This window comes from Euprymna scolopes, chromosome 5 (genome assembly GCF_053919585.1).
Source record: "Euprymna scolopes isolate OS-2025 chromosome 5, ASM5391958v1, whole genome shotgun sequence".
Classification (NCBI taxonomy): domain Eukaryota; kingdom Metazoa; phylum Mollusca; class Cephalopoda; order Sepiida; family Sepiolidae; genus Euprymna; species Euprymna scolopes.
Window position 1 is genome coordinate 20,320,108 of NC_136486.1, and position 24,756 is coordinate 20,344,863.

Genomic DNA, 24,756 nt, shown 5'->3' on the forward strand with positions numbered 1-24,756 from the left:
CGTTTTTGTTTGAATTTTTTTTTGCCCTATTATTTAAGTGTCATCTGATTATGCATGTTGGTTTCTGCAGTCTAGTACTTTTTTCTGTTTTTATCAAACGTTTTTATTATTTCTATTTCTTATTACATTTCTTATCTTTTATCATACAGAGAAATTGTCGAATGGGCAGCTGAATCCGGAATCCATTATGAATGTAAAATAATGGAAAATACAAAATTTAACGAACTTTCCGTGCGAATTGGTTGTCCATATCTCTACGTTCATCAAGGAAATTGTGAACATCTCGTAGTATTTAGTGATATCAGGTAAGTTCGTCAAAGTTTATCTTCAGCCATTTTCAAAATAGTTAAATCTGGGTGCATAAATTTTGTGATAAAATGTTCAGTACACGTTAAAAGTTGCATTCAGAGAAGAATGAACCAAAAAACAATGGTTCTATGTTTTTGTTAAATATTATTAATTTATATTATTATTAATACATAGTAATTTACACTGTTATTAATAAATATTATATTATTATTAATAGATATTAATCTATATATTATTACAATAGCATGTGTTATTTTCTGTCACGTTTACATCCGGGTCATTTAATTGTTATGTACTTCCATTTCTTGTCATAAATAATAAGAACATTAACTCTATAATAATATATACAAAATCTGCAAGAATTAAAATATCATATTTAAGCATATTTTACGATTGGGATTTGCCGGGCGTCCCTGCTAGCTTAGATAAATACTTTTGCAATTTTAACAAAAAAGCTACAATAATATCAGAGCGTCTCCATTTACACTGAACATCTACAGAATGCCAACATCAATATATTACATATGAATGAGTCCCCTGTGGAATTTCCACAAATCGTGCTAGTTTATATTATTATTAATAAATAATAATAAATATTATAATATTATTAATAAATATTGTTAAATATTATTGTCAAATTATATTATTAATAAATTATTGGGACCTGTGGAAATTCCACAAGGGACGTTTGCAGATTTTATATATACTAGCCTGGGTGCCCGGTGTTGTTGCCCGGAGGTGTGTGTTCAGCAAAAAAAAAAAAAAAAAAGAAAAAGTGGTAGACAAACAGGCTCAAACACGTCCCACGAAGGAGGAAAAGAATGTAGTGAAAAAAAAAGTGACGTCTTTGCTATTGCGTCTTTTGCCAAACTGGAAGTGGCGAATGTTTAAATTAAGGCTAGTCAATCAAAAAGAGAGGTTGCCTTTCAAAAATATCAGCGAAAAAGCGACCCCTCCCTGTAGAAAAGTGCTCAGTTGAGGATGAAGGAATTTTTCGATATTTGTCATCCAAAGGGTTGAGCTTCAAAACGATGCCAATCATGAAAATTCATTGACTCTGTCAAAAGTTTTAGGCAAACATACAAGAATAGCGGGTATGTTCAAACGCAATTTCATTTTATTCTATTTTTATATGGTTGTGGACAACACCAGGTAGCCCTGCTAGTTTAGTTAATATATAACAAAAAACAACATAAAACTATTTTTAATGCCCACAGAATTTTTTCTTGTGTTCTTCTGACTTCTACCTTTAACGTTAATCAAATGTCCATTATTGCTGGAATCGCAGGCTCATAATGAGTATGGAATTTTCCTAGACTTGTGTAGGGTTGTCCTTCCCTCATCCACATCTTGAAGGAGTGCTGACTATTTTTAAAATGAAACCAGCATGAGCCGCCAGAGATGTTACATGTATATGAGTCTGTTGCAGTCATGTTGATGATATACTCTTATTTGCACACAGCATTTTAGCTTTATATGATGCGATTGGTTCAAGAATTAGACAATTAATGAAAAATAGACAAAAGCTCAAACTTTGTTACGAAAGTGTTTAATTATATTCGGTGTGTGTTTCACAGGAGGGTAGAGCAAAGAAATATAGCTAATGAGGAAAAACTTCCCTCAGTTGATCCGATATCATACACAACTCTTATCAGCAGCCGATGGTTTTCTAGAATGTTCTTTAATAGCAATTTTCCCCCTTTGTCAGAAACATTGCTTATGGAACGTGAGGACTAAAGGACAAAATAAAGGAAGCAAGTTATGATGCTATCAAAATTAAACCCAAGGTGTTTTCATTTATTTCAATAATTGTTTTCTACTTAAGCATGATGTTTCATTCTCAAGTTTAATTGACTATCCCAAAGTTTTATGTCTTTTTTATTTTTTTCATGCTTTTCTAAAAATTCTAATTTCATTGCAGAATGGTCCATCCACATGATAATCTAAGCATTCAGGAATATCCTTGTATGATTCAACGTTCACATAAGAAGAGAACTATTTGTAATGTTTGTGCATACGCTTCTGCAAGGTCAGTTTAGTTTTGTTTACTTAAATCTAACGGAGTAAAAGTACGGAGAACAGAAGGATGGAGTGAGATTTACTTTTTAATTAGTTACAAAAATTTATTTCCTTTTAATATTCATTGCTCTGTGACTTCCAACATATTGGGTTGTGTGTGTTTTAACTATTACAATGGGACATATCTGTCCGAGATGATGTTGGTTATCTCCAGAGCTAATATGATCTTAATCAGAAGTCTGGACACTTTATTGAATATGACTGTCAATTAACTTTCTATGGAGTCATAAGTTGATTTCCTACCAATGAATTAAATTTATAAACATGAACTAGATTACATCTTTAGTGGGTTGCATGTTTGCGTTGCATGTAAATACTAAAAAAGGTGGGATATGCTTATTTTTGTATTATTATTCATCAGACTACGGTTCTCATCTTGAGTGTGATTTTGACTATTCTTCACGTGTATCTTGTCGAACTTGGGAATGTTTCTGTAAAACTCAGGAATTTGGATAGAATTCCAGGGTAGCGTGCTCTTGTTCCGTCAGCCATGACTGGATAGAGGTCCTAAGTAATTCGCAAATGTCCCACAAGGACTCGTGGTGCAGTGGTTAGAGTACTGGGAAAAATCAATTGTAAAAATGTTCTACTGAAGGTTCAATCCTCAGTGTGGGCGACAGAAAAATACATTTGCGAATTACTTAGGACCTCTATCCAGTCATGGCTGACAGAACAAGAGCACGCTACCACCGTGAAGTAAATAAGAGTTCCGCTCGAAATTTCGTCCAAATTCCAGAGTTCAACAAGATACACCTGAAGAAGGTCAGAGGTTATATCGACCGAAACGTAGTGAAGTAGTCTGATGAATAATAATACAAATAAATAACCAATCCTCATTTCAAAAAATTCAGAAACGTCATACTTTTTTTTTTTTTTTTTTTTTTAAAGAATAAAAATAAGAAAACTAACCACAAGTGACATGCTTGAGTTTGGTTAAAAATAATATTCGAGACCCCCAAAGATATTAGGTTTTTGATGTTTATTTAGTATTATTTTTGGCCAAACTCAAGGATGTCACTTTTGTTTTTTTTTTTGTTTTGTTTTTTTTAGTATTTACAGCAATTTTCATGTAAAAAGTGTAAGTTTTTTTTTACTATAATCATGACTTCTTCAGCTAAATGTAATCTATTTATGTATATATACTTTTTTTTTTTTTTTTCTAGATGGAGAACTGTGGAAAGTGAACATGCCTTAGAGAACACTTCTTTCTTCTGTGATGCGTGTTTCCGTTCCTTGCATTATGACAAAGATGGGAAAAAGTTGGGCAATTTTAAGGCTTACAAATATTTTGATGGCCATACAGTCCTATAAGAAAGAAATATGTAAATATGATCGTTGAAGATGCAAAATTGCTTGAAAAGAAGATGCCTTATTTCACAAAGATCTGAGAATTTTTTTTTAATACAGAGCATAACTATCTCTTTCTTAGCTTGTCTGTTCCATTTTTTTTTTCACTGAAACTACTGAGCCAATTTGGCTGAAACTTTATATAGACCTTTGTTATGATAATGTGCAGCAAACTAAGTGTTATGGTATCCGTTTTGTGCACAGTTACGGAATAAATAATGATTTAATAAGAATTAGTTACTATAATACCACATTTACCCTAGAAGTTTGGCATGAAGCACTCATTCCAAGTCAACAGGCTATAACTTTTGCTCATTTTTAACTTGGTTAAGAAGTCTAGTCATTTATATTACTCTATTTTACAAACAATAAGTAGGTGAAATTTTTTTTTTGTTAACTCCTTTCAGTTAGCAAAATGTAACACTGTTTGATTAATAAAATTAACCAAATTGTTTTGTTTTTTTTCTTCAAAGTTTCTGACTTTTTTGAATGCTTAACATTTATTTTACAATTTTTAATTTTGTCTTTTTATATATAAGCATAATTTACTTGGATCATTGTTGTAAAATATTTTCAGATGATTTTCTTGAATAAAAATATTTTTTTAAATTATACGCGTTTGGTTATTTTTATGCAATGATTTTGCATCGTTATTTGACCAATTTTTGAAATCACCATTTTTTTTTCACTTCGGTTTGCAATAATTTACTCATATAGGCTGTTAATTTCCTATCAAGTAACATTTTGTTTAGCTCCATTAATGATACTTGATAGTCGTCTTCATTCATGAATTCAGCTTAACTATTTTTTCCAAAGAAAATGTTCATAAAATAATCTCCTTCAATTTTTAATACGTGGTCATTAAGAAATTGACTTAAATTTTCATTCATGTTTCTAATGCAGAAATTGAAATAGGAAACACAGAATCTAATGCTTTAAGAATTGTTTTTTCTTGATCTGATCCAACCTGCACATCATGTGTTATATTTGAATACACATTCTTCAATTGGTTCATTTTTGCAATAATGTGGCTGAAAAACCCATGATAAATTTCACATGTTGATTTTTTTATGCAACAGAATTGGCCCATAAAATATTGAATCTTTTGAATCAATTCTGGTCAATTTTTCTTTGATTTTATAATTTAACATTGTCAAAAAATACAGCTTACATATTGTCTTTCACAAATTTTAAAACTATGCTTTCTTTCAGAACCTTTAAAAACACTTTCCTTAGTCGTTGTCGAAAACCACAACAAAACGGGTTTCTTCGATTTTAAATCTTTTGCTTGTTTTTATCCCATTGAAAACACTTTGCACTACGGACACCCCATCCGTTAGTTTTTTTTGTTTTTTTTTTATGCAACACATTCCGTAATAGACACCTCCTTTTACATATATTTTACTTTTTCGCCCTTTTTTTCAAATAATTCTGCAAACTATCATCGCTTGGACACTAAGCTACCATATTATAAAAAACAATGACATAAAAAATTTCCCCTTCCAAATCTTTAAATATATAGCTTTTTTTTCATATTTACAATAACGTTACATGTGCAATAGACATCCCCTTTCCAAATCTTTAAATGTGCAGTCTTTCCTGGTAGTTGAAGGTCCAATCGATGATAATCTACATCTATAATTTGGGGGGGACAACAAGGTCAACTTTGATAATGGGGGGGGGGGGTCCAATTGTTCAGGTACACCCTAACATAGTTTAATGGACCTGAACAATGCTGACCTTAGCCTTTAGATTTTACTTTTTCATAGTTTATTTTCTGGCGATTATCATCGATTAGATATAACTTTCAGATTACAAAAAAAAAAAAAAGACAAAAGAAAAAGAATTTGTTAACCTGAATAATGCTGCCCCTACCATTGACTTTTTTTATTTTTCACTTATTCGTAAATAACATTTGTTATCCAAGGCAGGATAAGTTTTTAGTGTTTTTATTTAATGTAAAATGTTTATTTGGTTTGAAAAACAAGTAATATTGAGCGCTACCAGAGAGCAAGAAAAAATGTCCGCTATATCTCTTTACATCTTTGAAATCTTGATAATCACTTAAAAAAAATAAAATAAAACAAAATGGTGGTAGAAACCCTACCTAATAAATGTCACGGTAACATTTATTGAGTGGGTTTCTACCATTTTTTTTTTTTTTTCTTATTTTGAAGTCTTTGTCAAGACTTCAAAAACATTGCAGTCATTTTTTCTTGTTCTTTGGTAGCGCTCAATATTACTCGTTTTTCAAACCGAACGTACATTTTACATTAAATAAAAAACATTAAACACTTATAAAGTTAGGTAGAAAAGTAACTTATTTTGCCTTTGATAACATTTACTTGTTATATATTTGAGTTTTGAAATTTTCATACCTGTGTATTGTAATACAAACCTGTTTTATGTTTTTCAACTTTCAAATTATTTTTTTCATTAATTTGACTAATTTGTTCAAATTAAACATTAAATATCAATAAAAACAAGTTTTAACAAAACCATACTTTATATTAGAGTAGATATAATTTATTAAATCAGAAATGATCGGGCGACGAAAAAAAAAAAACACAAATAAAGCAGACATTTTGTTTTTGTTTAAAAAATATAAGCTGAAATAGATTATATTAATTACAGCAATGATCTTTTTTTCTTTTTTTTTTGTATTTTGTTTTTCAGTTCATTTGATGTCAACAATAGGTTTTAGCATTGTTAAAAGCCAGTTGGATATTTTGAACGACCACACTAAAAACTGTCCCATCAACTAAATATGACTATTAAAAATATAACAGGAAGGAAAGTGTCATTACAAATCTTACTAATTTCAATGCCTTTCTTTGTTTCATTTTACAGATGTTATATATAGATATATATATATATACACAGTATCTAAGATTTAACTTACATACAGAGAGATAGACAGGTGACAGATACATGTGTGTGTGTGGTTGTATACTTGTAATGCCACAAATCCTTTCATACGATGATATTAGGTTAAAAGATGAGAGATTACATGAAAGGACATGGGTAAATTATGATGATGTCGTCCCTCAGTTTTTCGAAACAAAATAAGGCAATATACAATCCAAATCAGTCAGAGTATAGAAGAGAAAAGAAAAAAAAAATGGCAGAATCAAGGTTTACTCTTGTCAGAGACAAGTTTGCTTTCTTTGGAATTATTAGATTCAGTAATAGCTGAATTCTGATCAGGATTTTTTGAGGAAGTATTGTTGGAAGGAGTGTCAGATACACTAACAGATTTGGTTTTAAGAATTTTTTCTGGAGGATCAATTTCTATTACATCTGCAGAAGCATCGTTCTCCAATTCCATTTTACGCTCCTCTTCATCTAATAAACAATTTTTATCAGCCGTGTTTTTATTTTCATCTTTTATACAGATTTCTGTTTTGCTATCAGCAGTAGTAGCCACTGAATGACCAGACTCCATGTTGATCAGAGCAGGTTCGACAGTTGTATTCATTTTCTTTGTATCATTTGGTAACTGTACACTGACTACTATCACATCTTTCTCAGCAGCAGGAGCAGCTCGAGTGAAACTTAAGATAGACATTTGATCTTTAGGTGTCTGCTTATTTAACGGTGATTTCATATCGACATCTCCATCCATTTTGTTGGCATTAATTTTATCCGCAGCTTGGGCAAAACTAAGAATTGACATTTGGTCTCTTGAGGGAGTTTTATTAGCCTTGTCATTAGTTTTACTCACTGGTGTTTTTGGTTCAAGTACATTGGCCTGGTTTGGTGTAGTGCAAGTCTTGGGTGGTACGGATGCACCTGATGGACTTTCTTCGGACGGCTTTCCTTCTGAAACTTTCTCTCGCAAAGGATGATTCTCCAATCCATATTGTTTTAAGACTTCTTGATGAACATACCAGCAGATCTTGGGAAAATCTGGACGCTTAGCACGGACAGCAATGGCTGTAATCTTCTTCTCTAATTGACGTTTGGATATGCTGAAATTCTCTTCTGGGGCATCAGGTTCCGTAATTGAGGTGTTTGGGGTCTGGGTTTGTTTGGTAGAATCAGTTTTCTCAGATGGGGTGCCAGGAGTAGATTCAACATTTAATTCAGACTTTGTATTTTCGCCTTGGGACGCCTTGTTTGAAGCATCCGAAATTTTGGAATTCCAAATTAACTGGAATTCTATCACAAGCTTCTTTATACCGGCACGGTTTCCATGGATGAATTTGATTAAGTCGGGCATGGCTGAAAAATAAAAACATTTTTAAGTATTAAACAATGTGATTGATTTTATTTAAATGTTGGGACGATTAATTGGAACTGGGAAGTAAAAAAAAAAAAAAAAAAAAAATGGACATTTTGGGGAATCTGAAAAATATGTGCCTATTTTCCTATGCCAAAAATGATTTGTTCAATTATCTATTTATTTATTTTTTTTTTAACAAGGTAGTCACCACTTATCAAGGCCCTGAAGCTACTCGAGGATAAGGGTTATTGTGTGTACAGTACATTAGTGTTGGAGATTTGATAAGTGTCTTACTTAAGGAGGCGGTTCATCAGGAATTTGTTTACATTGGACTTGAAGACATCCAGGTTGTAGTCAGTTGGGAAACAGGCAACCGGAACAGAGTTCCAAGGTGTGCACTTCTAAGAAAGAAGCTTTGTTCATGGAATCTACGTTTTGATTTTGGCACAGATAAGGAGTGGGGAAAATTTTTGACAGTGGTTTCAGCTAGGCGGGTGTTTATCGTGAAAGATTGACGCGGGAGGACCAGCGATTGGAACTCAGACGAGCACCTGCCATGGTAGTAACGATAAAACAAAGATAGGCTCGCAACGTCTCTTCTGTAAGAGAGCGGTTGCAGGGAAGAAAAAAGGGCAACACCCACGAAGCCTATTTTGTACTCAGTCAAGGCAGGATAGACTGTTTTTAGCAGCTCATGTCCAGATGTGGCAGCAGTACTCCATCCTTGGACGTACTTGGTTTTTATGCAGATAGAGAATCGCATCAGGGGTGAGATATCTTCTGGAGCGGTAGAAGGATCCTACCATTTTTCCAGCGACCTTCGCAACTGACTTGATGTACGTATTCCATTCCAGGTCAGGGGTAAAGGTCAAGCCCAGAAGCTTATCAAAACATGGAGCTTCCCCTAGACAATAGCCACCCATTTCAATTGATGCCAGATGGGATCAGAGCATTGATGATGTAAAGATAGGAGCTTGGTTTTAGATTCATTAAAAGTAACTAGCCACCTCCTTCCCCACTGTACCACGCAATCAAGATCAGAAGAGAGAGAATCTGAGAGAACTTCGTCATTTACGGCCTTTGATGTGTTGCCATAGATGGTCGTGTCATCAGCATAGATGGCAACGAATGATTTAAGTATGTGTTTTAGGAGATCATTGATGTATATCAGGAAGAGAGTTGGGCTTAGGATGGACCCCTGAGGGACTCCAGCATTAATATCGAGAGCCTCTGATTTTTGCCCATCAACCACTACTCTTATGAGCCTCTGGAAATCTTGTGAAGTAGGCCCTTATGCCACACCTTATCGAAGGCCTTTGATATGTCAAGGGCAATTGTCCTAGAGAGGAAGTCTTTGTCAAGAGATTTGCTAATCCTATGAGATATAACAGTTAGCACATCTGCTGTAGATCTGGCAGAACGGAAACCATATTGCATGTCACTAAGAAGGTTAGTTCTGCTTAGGTGGTTGACTACTCCTCTATTTAACATGGATTCCAGCAGCTAAGGAGACTTATTGGTCTGTACTGAAAGGGAGAGGACTTATCACCTGAATTCTTAAATACAGGGCATACTGATGAGGTTTTCCAGGATGTTGGGAAGCACTTCTCTTTAAGGCAACGCTTAAAGAGTTTTGTAAGTATGGGGGCAAGTTCTAGTTGAAGCTTTTTCAGCACAATTATTGGAATGCCGTCAGGGCCAGTTGCTTTACTGAAATCAAGATTCTTGATTAGCTTGGCGACATCACGCACAGATATTTGTATGTTACAGAGCGTGTTGTCCGTTATAGGATGAAATACGGGGAGTTGATGACCTTTGTCGCATAGGGTAGAATTAGCTGCAAAGTTCTTGGCAAATAGTTTGGCCTTATCTGATGCTGACGAGATGACCTCAAGTCCATTGACGCTGGTTGGGATAGAACACACGCTTCTGTTCAGGATCGTGTTTGCTATTTGCCAAAACTGGTGAGAACCAAGCATCTGCTCAGCTACTTTGGATTTAACGGACTGAGCATATAGCTCTCTTGCATTTTTTATTACTCTTTTGCAGTGGTTGCTGGCAGTACTGAAAGCAGCTTTAGTCTCAGTGCATCTATTATGTTGGTAGCTATGGAAAAAGTGATTTCTGTGCTCGATGGCAGCAGCACATTCTAGGGAGAACCATGGCTGGCTGTTAGGTTTTTGTTGGAATTTTTTGGATGGTATGAGTCACTATGCCTACAATTAGCCATTCGGTCAGGTCTGATACTATAGAGGAGACATCCTTTTTAAACATGGAATGCAGGGGTAGATCAGATATAAGTGTACGGAAGCTATCCCAGTCAGCGGTAGAGTATCGATATACAGTACGGTGGAGGGGTACATCTGAAGACTTATTGCATTTCGTTTTTATCTTAACTGATACAACCGCGTGGTCGGAAGATCCCAGAGGAGACAGAACGGAACTTGAACATAGCTCAGGGGAAGTTGTGAGAAAAAGGTTTAGAAGGCTCGCATACTGACCGGAAGTATCGGGCACTCGGGTGGGTTCGTGGCTAATCTGGGTGAAGTCATAGGCAATGGCAAAATCATGACAGAACCTCCCCTCATCATGTCTTGTTAGAGTGGGTCAGCCATTCCGCATTGTGGACATTGAAGTAACCACAAATGTGGATGTTAGCTGAAGGGTGAGCAGACAGGATGTGGTCAATTTTTTCAGATATGCTCTTAAGGATAGTAACTCCGCTGTTGTGGGGGCGATAGAGAGCAAATATAAATGCAGTGGTGTAAGCAAGTGCAACCCGGAAGCACATATAAGGTAAATTAGGGTCTTCTCTGGATATATCCCTACCACAGGGAAAGCCATCTTTAATGTAGGCAAATATTCCATGTCCATGGCAGTCTTGGGGGTCAGATTTAGATGTTAAGTTAGAGTATCCTTTAATTATGAATTCGTCAAGGTAAGCGGTCGGCCTAATGCCAGTTTCGCTTATTTGGATTTGTTTACAACAAAATCTTCCACTGCTGGTAATAATAATAAAATAAATATTTATTAATTTCCAGAAAATATATGCACATTTAACATGAATTTTTTTTACCGGAATTGGGGAAAAAATAACTTTATAGTTAAATATGTAGAGATTTATAAAGAATCGGAATTGGTAATTGTATCGGAATTGGGAAAAAATATTGGAATTGTCCCATCACTAATATATATATATATATATATATATATATTTAAAAAAAAAAAAAAAAAAAAAAAGGAAAAAGAAGCATTATTCAATTTCAAACACTCATATAAAAACAGTTGTAATATTACTCATTATACAAGATGCCTCCACTAAGTTTTCAGACTTTCTTTGTATAGACATTTAAAATTGTCGTAGACTCTTGAAAATTCAGTATGTTATTGTTATACATCTTATGGGATGACTGACAAACTTTTATGATTTCAGGTTCAAATGAACACTTACAGCAGGAATTGGAATGCACCTTACTAAATAAAGCCTGATGGTCACAGCTGGTGAATTTCAAAAATGCAATTTGGACGTGGTGACACTTTAGAAGACCAATATGCAATAAAATCCTGTTTTAAACTTGAAAAAATTCCACGGAAACGTATGGAATGCTTTAGACTGCTTTTGGACCATCTTGCATGAATCGAGTATCAGTTTTTGAGTGGCATAAGAGATCCAGGAAAGGCAAAGAGTCTCCAAGGGATGATGGGAGGTATAGGACGAGTAAGGAAGAGAAAGAACCAGAGTTGATTGGACATAAAAAGAATCAATTGAATAAGGACTGCCGGGTGTCTATCGAGACAATAAGTGCACAGTTTGATGTCAGTGTGGGAACTAAAATACTGAAGATGCAGAAGATTTTCAAAGTTTGTTTCAAGAGATAATCACAGAGAAATGCGTTGTCCTGACCAAGATGAGCATCAAGACAGTTCCTCCTTGCCTCCTGTGATTTTTGGTTATTCCCTAAGCACAAGGAAAACCTTAAGAGGCTGTTCTCATGAGACAATTAAATAGATGAAAGAGGTTGTGACATTGCAGCTGAAGAAGATTATTTCGAAGGGGGCTAGAGTTTCATGTGTTTACTATCAAGAAAAGTGCCTCAATGAAAAAAGTCTGGAAACTCATTTAAAGCACGTCATATCGCTGATGATGAATTAAATAAAAATCAGTCAATTTTCATAAGGAATAAGGAGACCAGGAAAACTTGGTAAGAGGAATATTATTGAAGGTGAAATAATTTGGTGCTTATTTAGAATTGCACTTATTTAAAAAAAAAAAAAAAATCTTTATGACATGTACTCGTCATGGAACAAAGATGTCATACTTGCCCTTGTCTGGCGAGTTGAGAAGGTTAATTTGGGTAAAACTTGTGAACAAAAACAAGAAAGTCAAGAAATTACGTAAAGAGTGACATCATCAGATAAAATTAGAAAACATTTTAGGAGAAAAATCAACAAGTGTGTAGAAGTAAATATTAAAATAAAACAAATTGAGATCATACCCCTCGCCCTATTTTCACCAGGCTGAGATGACATAAGACCTGAATAAATTTTTAGTTTTAAAATCTCAGACACCTGATTCTGTGATCAGTGCAAAATGAATGCTATGAGAAAGTTTTGGAAAATAATTTTCACTGACTTAACATGAATTTTAAGGATTTCTGTTCAAAATATACTTCTAAACATTTTTCTATGAAGAGAAGAAGAGTGTCCCCCTGCCCCCATCCCTTTATTTTTTTAAAATTTGTTTTAGAAAATTTTCAGATAAAGACTGATAATTTGTATTATACTTGAAAGTATGTTTCTAATTTTTTTTCAAATACTCATAGTAATCATTTATTTCAGTAATAGTGAAAATGTTTCATTATGAAATGACCGTTTGTTTTCACATTTTTGAAAATAACAATCTATTAGGTTGGCAACTAAGTTCTTTCATTTTTTAAATGTAGATTTTTTTTAAAGTAAAATAAGAACCAACAACTATTTAATCAATGATGTATTCTCCATTCGTGTTCACAACTTTTTCACAATAAGATTATCAATACCTTTTTGGTAGAAATCATTTGATTTTGATTTGAAAAATAAAATATAAAAAATAAATTTTTGAAACAATATATTTAAAAAACAGAAAGAACTTGGCAACCCAATATTTTCATTTAGGTTTATAATAAACTAGCGAGGGGTACCCTGCGTTGCCCGGGTGTTTGGAGGTGTGTGTGGAAACTCCGAGGGGGGGGGGTTAAAAAAAAAAAAAAAAAAAGTAAGTATGAGCATCGAACCCGAACCGTTGAGGCAAAGTTGTAACAAGACGTTAACAATTGCCCCACCACGAGATGCTAACGGAAACACGTTTGAATTTATTTAATTACTTGGATTTGGCAGGTGCTCGTTTTAATGAGTTAATGAGGTCAAGTTTGACTGTGGGATAGTAATTTCCCAAGATGGGATAGGAAAAAGACTAACCCACATGCGGCGAGCGACAAATGTTGAATATTTATCTTCCCGAAATAGAGCAAATTAAATAGACAGGCGAGCTTTGTTGTTAACTGAGATATTACGATTTATATGTGATATAAAAAGTTTTAAAAAGTTGTGAAGCGACCGACCGCTTCTCTGAAAAAAGCATTTTGTAGACATACAGAAAAAGCGAACATACAAACATACATTTTCGCTTTTATATTTATAGATGCTGCTAAATACTTGCAAGGTCATTTGTTTTGGAGAAGTGGGAAAAAGGGGAGGGGGGTCTAAATTTAATGAAAGCAAAAATTAAATTAAGTTAATTAGTTTCAAAAATGTAAAACCAAATAAAACATTTTTAATCATTTGGATTATTTAAACTATTGTCCTAATCTTGAATGTTATTCACATAATGTTTTGGTGGGATGTAACTCTTCTCATCTATTTTTTTTTGCCAATTCGAGTATCTACACAATTTTGCACGGAACCCACAAGAATAGCATGCTTTGGATCATCAGCCATTATCGGGTAGAAGGCCTAAATAATTCACAATTGTATTCTGTATATCCCCTGCATTAAGGCTTGAACCGTCAATCTTCGACTGAATTTTATCTAGTACTTTATCTGTTATTACATAAAGAATTCTCTAGATGAGAACAGTAGTCTGCATAATACAAATTATCAATCTTTATCTGAAAATTTTCTAAAACAAATTTTAAAAAAATAAGGGGATGGGGGCAGAGGGGGGCACTCCTCTTCTCTTAATAGAAAAATGTTTAGAAGTATATTTAGAGCAGAAATCCTTAAAATTCAGAAACAAATAAAATCAAATCACCCCTTCCCCCGGAGAGGGGGGGGGGTTAAAAAAATATATTTTGATTGGAAATCCTTTTGAAAAGCAAAGTTTTGCAAAAAAAAAATAAATAAATAAAAAATAAATAAATAAAAAACGTTCAAACACCTTCTTCTGGAACAGAACGCCTCTTGAGATGACTGGCAGAACGTGTTTCTGGCTGTTCCAAATCTTTAGGAACTCCATTGTAGGATGTGGTAATTGGAAAATCTCCATCAACGATGCATACCTGAAACAATTACAAATTTCACAATGAATAGAATGAAACATGCAGACAAAAACATGTGAAGTTTGAAACTAGAACATTCTGAAATACTGTGGATGCAGTAAAGTTATTTGATGCAAATTGAAGGATAAATTACCTGAAATGCGCATTGTGATTTTTTTCAAACAAAAATATAATTTAACACAATTTATTTAAATGTATAAATGGTCAGTGTTAAAATCCAAAGAGGATGCATTTTTTGACTTAAACAGTTATTCTTGTTCATTTAACAAATGCATAACTGACATAAAGTAAATTTTTTTTTTTTTTTTTTTTTTTTTTTTTTAAACAAAATGTGCATGATGTACTCGTGACGGAACAAAAATATCATATTCTAAAAATCACATAAATTGATCAAGTAGTTTTATTTTTAAATTAGCAGGCCGCCTGGCATTGCCCAGTCTTAAAATACGCATAAATATTATATTTTAATTCATACAGAAATGGAGACATGTGCATGTGAGTGTTATGTTCTTTTAAACAGTCCACTTCTTGCAAGAAAAAAAACAAAAAATACTCAAGCTGAGATTGAAACGAAAACCTAAAGACAGTGAGTCGAGTATGATAACTATTCAGTCAGCATGACAGGCTCTCCAAAACATGTTTTCAAACCGACTCATGTTTAACATAAGGAATCTGTAATGCGAACCATGCATGCGCAATCATAAAACAGTTAGCAAAAAAAAAAAAGAAATCCGCTGACTGGCACATACCAACTTTTTAATTTTGACCCATTAGAAGCCATATTTTCCGGATGAAAACCGATTAAAAAGTTTTCCACATATCTGAATAACCTATATACCAAATTACAAGTTTGTAGATTAAGCTAAGAAGTGTCCTCGAACACATTTTTACTTTTATAAATATACTAGCAGGCTACCCAGCATTGCCCAGTTGTAAAATACGTTTAAATGATATTTTGATTAATGCAGATTTCCTGTTTGTTATATTATATTGGAAGAAATATATAGTAATGATTTAAAAAGTTTATAAAAAAAAAAAAAAAAAAAAAAATGACCCGTAAGCCATCATCAGAATTGAAACTGAAACGTTTTGCTTACAATTTATTTTTTCCTTTGATGTTGATGCCCGACCTATAATCACATGTTTGATGCAAGGCTAAAAATTAAAACATGAACCAATAGCTATGCATGAATATTGGTAATGTTGTCAATCGACCATCACCTGGAAATTCCATTTTTTCTTAATTTTCACTTTTGTATCTATTTTCCCTGGCTAAAACCCAAATATAAAGTTTTGCATGGGTTTGAATATCCTATATATTAAGTCTCGTGTCTGTAGACCAAAAACTGACAGAAGAGTTTGATAAGCAAAATTTTTTAAACAAATTTATATACACATATATAAATATATATAGAAAGAGGTCTGTGTTTACTATAACCTTTTTATGCAAATATTACACAAGTATAAATCATATAGAACAAGCCGCGCATGCGTGGTCACCCTCTGGTGCTGCATGTGAGATGACGCCACAAAAAATAGTGAAGAAATGATGAATGTGAGAAGTGTGAAGGGCCATGGTTGCCTTTACATTTTCGCCAAATTTATGAAAAATCTAATGGATGGGGCAAAAATTATGGGATAAAAAGTGTAATTTTTTGCAATTTTGGGGAATCTGTGTCCCCTTTTGAGCTCCTGGGAACGCCGAATCCCAGTGAAAATGGACAAACGGTGTAGTTTCACCTCTTAAGACATGTATATTTGAATTCAGCACCATAGAAAACCACTATATAGACATATATATCAAATTTTTGAGTAATATGAAAAAAGAGCTCTAAAAAGGCATGTTTTTTTAGTCCTAAAAGTCCCAGAGGGATGCAAACCAGAATTTTGCGAGGGTCACCCATACTGAATTTATATTAAGAACAAAGGCCTCCAGATTTTCGCCAAGTTTCAAGAAAATCGAATGGCTGGATAAGACACTATGGAGTAAAGAGTGTCATTTTTGGGGCATTTTTAACCTCTTTAACCTGAGGATGCTGAATCCCAGTGTAAATGGATAATGGTGCAGTTTCAGGACTTAGGACACGTATATTTGAGTTGACCACCGTGAAAAACCACTATATTGTCAGACATATCAAGTTTTTGTTGAGAAATATGAAAAAGAGTCACAAAAAGGGGTGTTTTTACCACTGAAAGTCCCTGGGGACGTGAACCAGAATTTTCCCAGGGTCCCCCATACTAGATTTATATTAAGAACAATGGGCTCCACATTTTGGCCAAGTTTCAGAAAAATCTAATGGATGGATCAAAAGTTATGGGACAAAACATGTCATTTTTGGCCATTTTAGGGCATCTTTTACCTCTTTTAAGCCCCTGGGGACACAACGGGAATTTTCACAAAATTTTTTTTTACTGTGCACATCTATTTAATGAAATATAATTTGTGGCAAAATTTCAGGAAAAACTAATGGATGGTTATCTGGCAATCGTCTGGACTAACAGAAGCTACTGAAAACATAGGTCTCTCTCTCTCTCTCTGATAAATCAAGGAACCAATATTTGCATGAACAGAATCATGTGTAAAAGTTAATTAAATATGATGATCCCATTAGAAAACCAAAAACCTAATAGGGAATTAATTAAAATTAATGTTTAAAAGAATATGCAAATTAGCCAGATCTTTTACAGATGAACGCAATATATAAAAAAAGCCATATATAAAAAGTTTCTTTTTTTTAAATAAATAGAAAAAGGGGTTTTAATATTAATATCAATACAAAAAAATTTAAAGAAGTATAGATAAGAAAATCAAATTTTATTTTGAGTAACAGAAGAGCGGCTCTCTTGCCCAACATTTTGAAAACAATCTATAAAAAAAAACCCTCAATAATTCAAACTTGTGAGATTTCTGTTGTGATGCCTACACACATATATGACACTATTTGCCTACACACATATACAGACGTGTACAGAAAAGTTTATAATCAGCATACATATACATACCTTGAATTCCGAAAGTTTATTGAGAATAAAAGCCTCAAGTTGATCGCCTTCCCAAACACAGCCAATATGTTCTGCTTTGTGCGGCAAGCATTGTTGCTTCCTTTGACGTTCCCAACTTTCTACTTTTGCAGCTTGGCGAGCCTTCAACATTTCTGGAGTGACCTGTAATTAGAGGAAATGAAATTGAAAACAATAATTCTACGATAAACTTGAGAAAAATTTGAACATCAAAACTGAATCACATTAGAAATATAAACGAAAAGTGAATAACTTAAGACGTTATAGTAAACATAGAATTATCAACCATTTCCTGACCAAAAGTTGTTAAAGATCACCCATTTCCAAAACAGACAGGAGAGATCAGATTTTGTTCTATTGGAAGGGGAGTAATCGAGGCCATCTAAAGAAATAAAAAGACATTTCAAGAATTTTTGTGGGTGAAAAAAATGTCCTTCATTAACCTCCAGACCAATCCTGTTGCAATATTTTTATAATACTGGATATATATATATATATTTTTTTATTATATTACATTTTCACCCCAAACAATGCATAGGGCCACTTTGATGTAGGGGGCTACTATCTGGGACATAATTTGCAGGGATACTATGTAGAGAGTTGAGCATATGATCACAAGAATCCAATACGATTAAAAATAAAGATTTGAGATGATAAGTACAAACCAATCAAATATTAGAATTGCTGTATAAATTATACTTTGAATTTTCTTGTCTTGACACGAGAAGAGAAGTACATTCTGCTGATCCTGACTGGATAATACTACCAATTTTTTTTACCTTGAATTCTTTACAATTCAAAACTTCTCTAACTGGATTGATGGTGCTAATTTTTGCTTGGAAAAACTACAAGGTGCCTTAAATAAGTTCCCAGACTTTTTTCATATGTGTAATTTTATTGATAGTACACACATGAAAATCTAGCACCCTTCAAAGTAATCACAATGCACTTGTTGTACTGTTCCAACAACTTCTGGAAGATCCCACGGAAGTCTTCTAGTGTGAGAGAGAGTCAATGACCCTCGTCACAGCCGCTTTCATCTCTGCATAAGAACAGCCTCTAAGATTTTCCTTGAGTTTAAGGAATAAACAAATCACAGGGTGCAAGGTCTAGACTATAGGGAGGGTGAGGAACTGTCTTGATGCCCATCTTGGTCAAATAGTCTGATCTTCTCTGAGAACCCTTGGGACAAACTTCATGCAAATCTTCCACATTTTCAGTTCCTCGTGAATAATTGTGTATATAGTTCCTACATGACCTCCAACTGTGCACTTATTGTCTCGATAGAACCACAATGGTCCTTATACATGAAATTCTTTATTTAGCCAATCAACTCTTCAGTTCTCGACTTTCTTACTTCTCCCACACCTCATCATCCCTCACAAACTCACTGCTTTCCTTGAATTTCTTATGCCACTCAAAAATTGTAAGAAAGTAATAAGGAACGCAAGAGAGTTGTATGCTCAATCTGTTAAGTCCAAAGTAGCTGAGCAGCGGCTCGGTTCCCACCAGTTTTGGCAAATAGCAAACAGAATCCTGAACAGAAGCGTGTGCTCCATCCCAACTATTATCAATGGACCTGAGGTAATCTCGTCAGCATCAGACAAAGCTAAACTCTTTGTCAAGAACTTTGCAGCTAATTCTACCCTTTGCGACCAAGGCCGCCAACCCCCAATATTTCCTCCTGTATCAGAAAACACGCTATGTGATATACGTATATCTGTACGTGATGTTGCCAAGCTTATCAAAAACCTTGATTCCAGTAAAGCAACTGGCCCTGACGGTATTCCAATTATAGTACTCAAAAAACTTCAACCTGAACTAGCGCCCATACTTACAAAACTGTTTAAACGTTGTCTTAAGGAGAATAGTTTCCCATCTCCCTGGAAAATCTCATCAGTATGCCCTGTATTTAAGAATTCAGGTGATCGCTCATCCCCCTCTCAGTACAGGCCAATAAGTCTCCTGTGCGTCATGAGTAAGTTGCTAGAATCTGTGTTAAATACAGAAGTAATCAACCATCTCAACAAAAATAACCTTCTTAGTGACACTCAATATGGTTTGCGTTCTGCTAGATCTACAGCAGATGTGCTTACAGTTATATCACATAGGATTAGCAAATCTCTCGACGGTGGCAATCTTTCTAGGGCAATTGCTCTTGACATATCTAAAGCCTTTGATAGGGTATGGCATAAAGGTTTACTTCATAAGATCGCGAGCTATGGTATAGCTGGAAAAGTCTTCTCAATTATTAAATCATTTCTTTCTGATAGGTTCATAAGAGTAGTAGTTGAGGGGCAAAAATCAGAAGCTCACAGTATTAATGCCGGTGTCCCTCAGGGGTCCATCCTGGGCCCAACTCTTTTCCTGATCTACATTAATGATATTCCAAATCACATCCTTACATCATTTGTAGACATTTATGCTGACGACACTACCATTTATGGTAGCACATCTAAGACAGTAAACGACCAAGTTCTCTCCAATTCTCTCTCCTCTGATTTTGAGCACGTAGTACAATGGGGAAAGGAGTGGCTGGTTACTTTTAATGCATCTAAAACCAAGCTTCTCTCCTTACATCATCAACATTCTAATCCACATTTGGCATCAATTGAAATGAATGGCTCTCGTCTTCTGGAGGCCTCAAGTTTTGACAAGCTTCTGGGCTTGACCATTACTCCTGATCTTAAATGGAACACGTACATCAAATCTGTTGCCAAGGCCGCTGGGAAAATGGTGGGATCTTTCTATTGATCCGGTAAATATCTCACTGCTGATGCTATTCTCTATCTATATAAGAGCCAGGTACGTCCAAGGATGGAATACTGTTGCCACATCTGGGCAGGAGCTGCTAGAAAGGACTTGTCCTGCCTTGATAGAGTTCAAAATAGACTTTGTAGCCTCGTAGGAGATGTCCTTTTCTCCTCCTTGCAACCTCTATCTCACAGAAGAGATGTTGCGAGTTTGTCTCTGATGTATCGTTATTTTCATGGAAAGTGTTCGACTGAGCTTAAATCTATGGTCCCCCCTCGCCAAACTTTCACAAGAAACACTCGTCTAGCTGTAAACACTATCAATAATTCCCCCCACTCTTTATCTGTGCCTAAACCTAAACGTAGATTCCATGAACAAAGCTTCTTTCTTAGAACTGCACGCCTGTGGAATTGTCTTCCGTTTTCCTGCTTTCCGGCTGACTACAATATGGTTGTGTTCAAGTCTAAAGTAAATAAGTTCTTGATGAGCCGTTCCATATAAGTTATCAAATTTACCAAATTTTCATTACTAATGATTACTATATTGTCCAATTTCTACTGTACACTCTTTAACCCTTATCCTTGAGTGGCCTCTGGGCCTTGATAATGTGGTGATGCCTTTGTAAAAAAAAAACAAAAAAAAACCTGATGTTTGATTCATATAAAATGGTCCAAAAGCAGTCTGAAGCATTCCATACGTTCTGTGGCATTTTTACCAAATCTAAAACAAAATTTTATCAAATATCATTCTTCTAAAGTGACCTCACGTTCAGGTTACATTTTTAAAATTTACAAGCTGTGACAGCTGTGTAGGGTGTATTCCAATTCCTGCTGTAGCTGTTCATTAGAACTTGAAATCATAAAAATTGGTCAGTGATCTCATAAGGTGTATAGCAATAACATAGTGAATTTTTAAGAGTCTACAATGATGTTAAATGCCAGTAGAAAAAAGTCGGTAAATTTATTGAAGGCCCCTTGTACACTTAATATTCGCAATTAGATAATTTTCTTTTCTCTATCATTTCTTTTGCCATCTTTTTTGATTATTTTTCTATTAAAAGAATGGCTCTGTGCTCAAGAAACCCTAATTTTACATAAGTGGTGAGTAAGACATTTTGATAAATGTCATCTCTTTATTAATAAAAATTTAGACAACTTTGTGTGTGCATATATAAATTTTACAGTAGTTTCAATAATCGACCAAAAATCGAAAATTAAATAAAAATACTGATATAAACACATTGAATACATGTTACCAAACATGCAAAATGTAATGATTTATCAGTACTTTAATTTTCAATTTTTTAGTGATTTACGAAGCTCGATCAAGACCAATAATTTTGTTTTTTGTTCAAACCCAACAGGCTTTATACTACCTTTATTTTTAAGTAAAAAAAAGAAAAAAAAAGTTTAAAATAAAAATAAAAAAAACTTATCCCGGTAGATAGAAGAGTAACTTAGCTTGCCTTTTGTAACATTTATTTGTTGTGCATTTTTTTTTTTTTAACCCCTTTTTGTGCTTTGTTGGATAACCTGGAAAAATCACCGAAATTACAGATACTGACATAAAACAAAAATAAGCCATGTTTAAATCTTTTGGATAAATTTCAGCTATAAAAATAATTTTTGTGGTACAAGAAAATCCAAATCTGGAATGTGAATAAAATAAGAGAGCAAACCAAAGTGAAAGATATAAAAGGATTTTAAGTGGAACATTGCAATCAAAGTGATGATAAAAGTTCTACATGTATTTTCAGCGTCATTCATTTTCTTGTTGTTCTGATTATGTTTCAAAAGATTTCACGAATGAAAATTTCATTTTTTACTTCTATTACTACTTATGATAGTAATAAGGACAAAATGATAAATATCTACCGCTCCAGAAGATATCTCACTACTGATGCAATTCTCTATCTATATAAAAGCCAAGTACGTCCAAGGATGGAATACTGTTGCCATATCTGGGCCGGAGCTGCAAAAAACAGCCTATCCTGCCTTGACAGAGTACAAAATAGACTTCGTGGCTTAGTGGGGGATGCCCTTTTCTCTACCCTGCAACCTCTCTCCCACAAAAGAGACGTTGTGAGCCTATCCTTGTTTTATCGTTATTTCCATGGCAGATGCTCGTCTGAACTCCAATCTCTGGTACCCCTCGCCAATCTTTCACGAAAAACACCCGTCTAGCAGAATCCACTGTGAAAAATTTCCCCCACTCTTTATCTGTGCCTAAATCAAAACGTGGATTCCATAAACAAAGCTTCTTTCTTAGAACTGCACGCCTGTGGAACTCTGTTCCGTCTGCCTGCTTCCCACCGGACTACAACTTGGATGTGTTCAAGTCCAACGTTAACAAATTCCTAATGAATAAGGATAAAATGATAAATATTTATTGACTTTAAAATTATCAGAAAAACTAAGACCATCTTCTACAAATATATTTTTCATTTGTGAAAATATATCTACATAAGACATGGATGCTTTAGGTAAACCAAAAGTTAAAAATAAATAAATCTATATATCTATAAAAGTGAACGTGCCTGTGTGTGTCTGTGTACATCTCCCTACACAATAACTATCAATTTTAAATCTACAGACTCAAAATTTGATATACAGGATACTGAGGTTTGGGAAAATCTTTGTGATCGGTTTTTGACCAGAAATTTGGCTGTTAAGGAGTCAAAGTTCAATGATTTGACCTTTGAGAACTCTAGCAAACTCCTCCAACAACTTTCGGTCTAAACACTTGAAATTTTAGATATAGGTTCCTTGGATATGGATCTAACTTAATAACTTGATTTGAGCCCAAAACAATAAATGTTATGGGGTCATAGTAGGGATCAGGGTTAAAAAAATTGACCACTTTTTTTTTTTTTTTTGCTCAACATACACCTCGAAACACCCGGGCAACGCCAGGCTGAAATGCTAGTAAATAAATAAAAAATAACACTTTAGAGCTAAATATTTAGAGATTTCAAAACAATCAAAATCAGGAATTTAGAAGAGAATTGATAATTGTACTGAAATCAGTAAAAATACTGGAATCGTCATATCCAAGTTTTGTAGGTACTTTTTTTAAAAGCCTTTTCCAGGCAAAATTTAAGTCTTCAAAACAAAATTTGATATATAAACAATATAATTAACCAAAAAACTTAATTGACAACAAAAGTCATTTTTATTTACATACAAAACAATATGCCTGTTTACATTCTTGATGCATTTAGCTTTGACCAATCAAGTGTGATTAATAGGGCTAAGACAACAGCATATTCTTTTCCTTGTTATGACTCTCAGGTATATATCCATTGATATCTTATGTTTTTATATAGAGTGATGTGGTTTTCGGTTGATTAATTGTGTCTGTGTTGGATATATACTCAAGAGTAAAAACAATGAAAAGAATAGTCTATTGTCCTAGCCCTTGTGATTAAATGCTATTTTTCCCCACTGTATATTGGTCTACGCTGTGTTTATTTTACTTTTAAATTTTGAATTTCCGATATTGTGGATACAAGAGCTACGTCTCATGTCCCTTTATTACAAAACGACCCAACGTTATATGGAAAACATTGGGTAGTTTCATGATAAAGGGATGTAACTTTTGTATCCGCAATAATACAATGCAATTTCAGAACAATGTTTCTCGATTATATATTTAATATTTAAAACATTTTATTAATATTTAAAAAATAATTTAATAGTATTTACTTTAATTTTAAATATTGCAGCATCAATTTCTCCTGGACATAAAGAATACGATTTTCAAAGTTTCTTCAAGACATTTTCAAGACATTTTCCATGTTTTCAAGGATTTTTCAAGGCAATAATAGAAATAAGGCCTTTTCAAGGCAAAAATCAAAATTCAAGGACTTCTCAAGCTTGTGAGAACTCTGGTATCATTAGTTTATACTATTATTTCTACTATATATTCTAATCATAAACATTATTGTTGTGTCATGGATCATCAGTGAAAATAAGAACAATCAAGTCGAGGTTCGATTAAGGAACAAGTGTATTAACAATAATGTACAAAGATAGGAAAGCGTGTATATCTGCTGGCCACTCAGCTAGCAGTTGAAGTGCAATCACATCTCTCTTAATTACTAGCGCTATTTATAATGCTAATCGGTGTAAAAAATAATTCAGTCAAAGTAATTTACCTCCTCATCCTCTTCACAACCTTCCCCTTCCGAAAGATATCCATGAGGTACCATCCAACCATCTTCTTCCTCTTCCTCCTCTTCTTTCTCTTCCTTTTCTTCTTCACCCTTAAAAAATAAAATAGTTTCTTTCTTAATATTAGTTAAAAAAAAAAAAGACTAAGAACATGCAATATGCTTAATGAAATCGAGCAAACAATATTTAACATTTTCATTTGTTTTAACTGTATTAAAAATAATGATTTGAAATGATATCAAGAAAAAAAAAAATAACATTGTTGATTTATTGTTGGATTTTATGGCACATCAATTTCTGATGGGTCATTTTA

The 24,756-nt window shown here is 33.9% G+C and overlaps 2 protein-coding genes across 2 annotated transcripts in view; one reads left to right on the forward strand and one right to left on the reverse strand.

The window, feature by feature from the left end:
* The window catches only part of LOC145276724 (snRNA-activating protein complex subunit 3-like), a 61,119-nt gene extending 56,772 nt beyond the window's left edge, over positions 1 to 4,347 (forward strand). Inside the window, exons 7-9 of the mRNA XM_080127941.1 lie at positions 150 to 305; positions 2,231 to 2,338; positions 3,552 to 4,347. Of these exons, the coding sequence (XP_079984067.1) occupies positions 150 to 305; positions 2,231 to 2,338; positions 3,552 to 3,699 (412 nt within the window). The 3' untranslated portion in view covers positions 3,700 to 4,347. The remainder of the gene's footprint in view (positions 1 to 149; positions 306 to 2,230; positions 2,339 to 3,551) is intronic.
* Positions 4,348 to 6,318: 1,971 nt separating this feature from the next.
* The window catches only part of LOC145276725 (uncharacterized), a 99,060-nt gene continuing 80,622 nt past the window's right edge, over positions 6,319 to 24,756 (reverse strand). Inside the window, exons 12-15 of the mRNA XM_080127942.1 lie at positions 24,428 to 24,535; positions 17,500 to 17,661; positions 14,376 to 14,496; positions 6,319 to 7,959 (exon numbers count right to left, since the gene is read on the reverse strand). Of these exons, the coding sequence (XP_079984068.1) occupies positions 6,866 to 7,959; positions 14,376 to 14,496; positions 17,500 to 17,661; positions 24,428 to 24,535 (1,485 nt within the window). The 3' untranslated portion in view covers positions 6,319 to 6,865. The remainder of the gene's footprint in view (positions 7,960 to 14,375; positions 14,497 to 17,499; positions 17,662 to 24,427; positions 24,536 to 24,756) is intronic.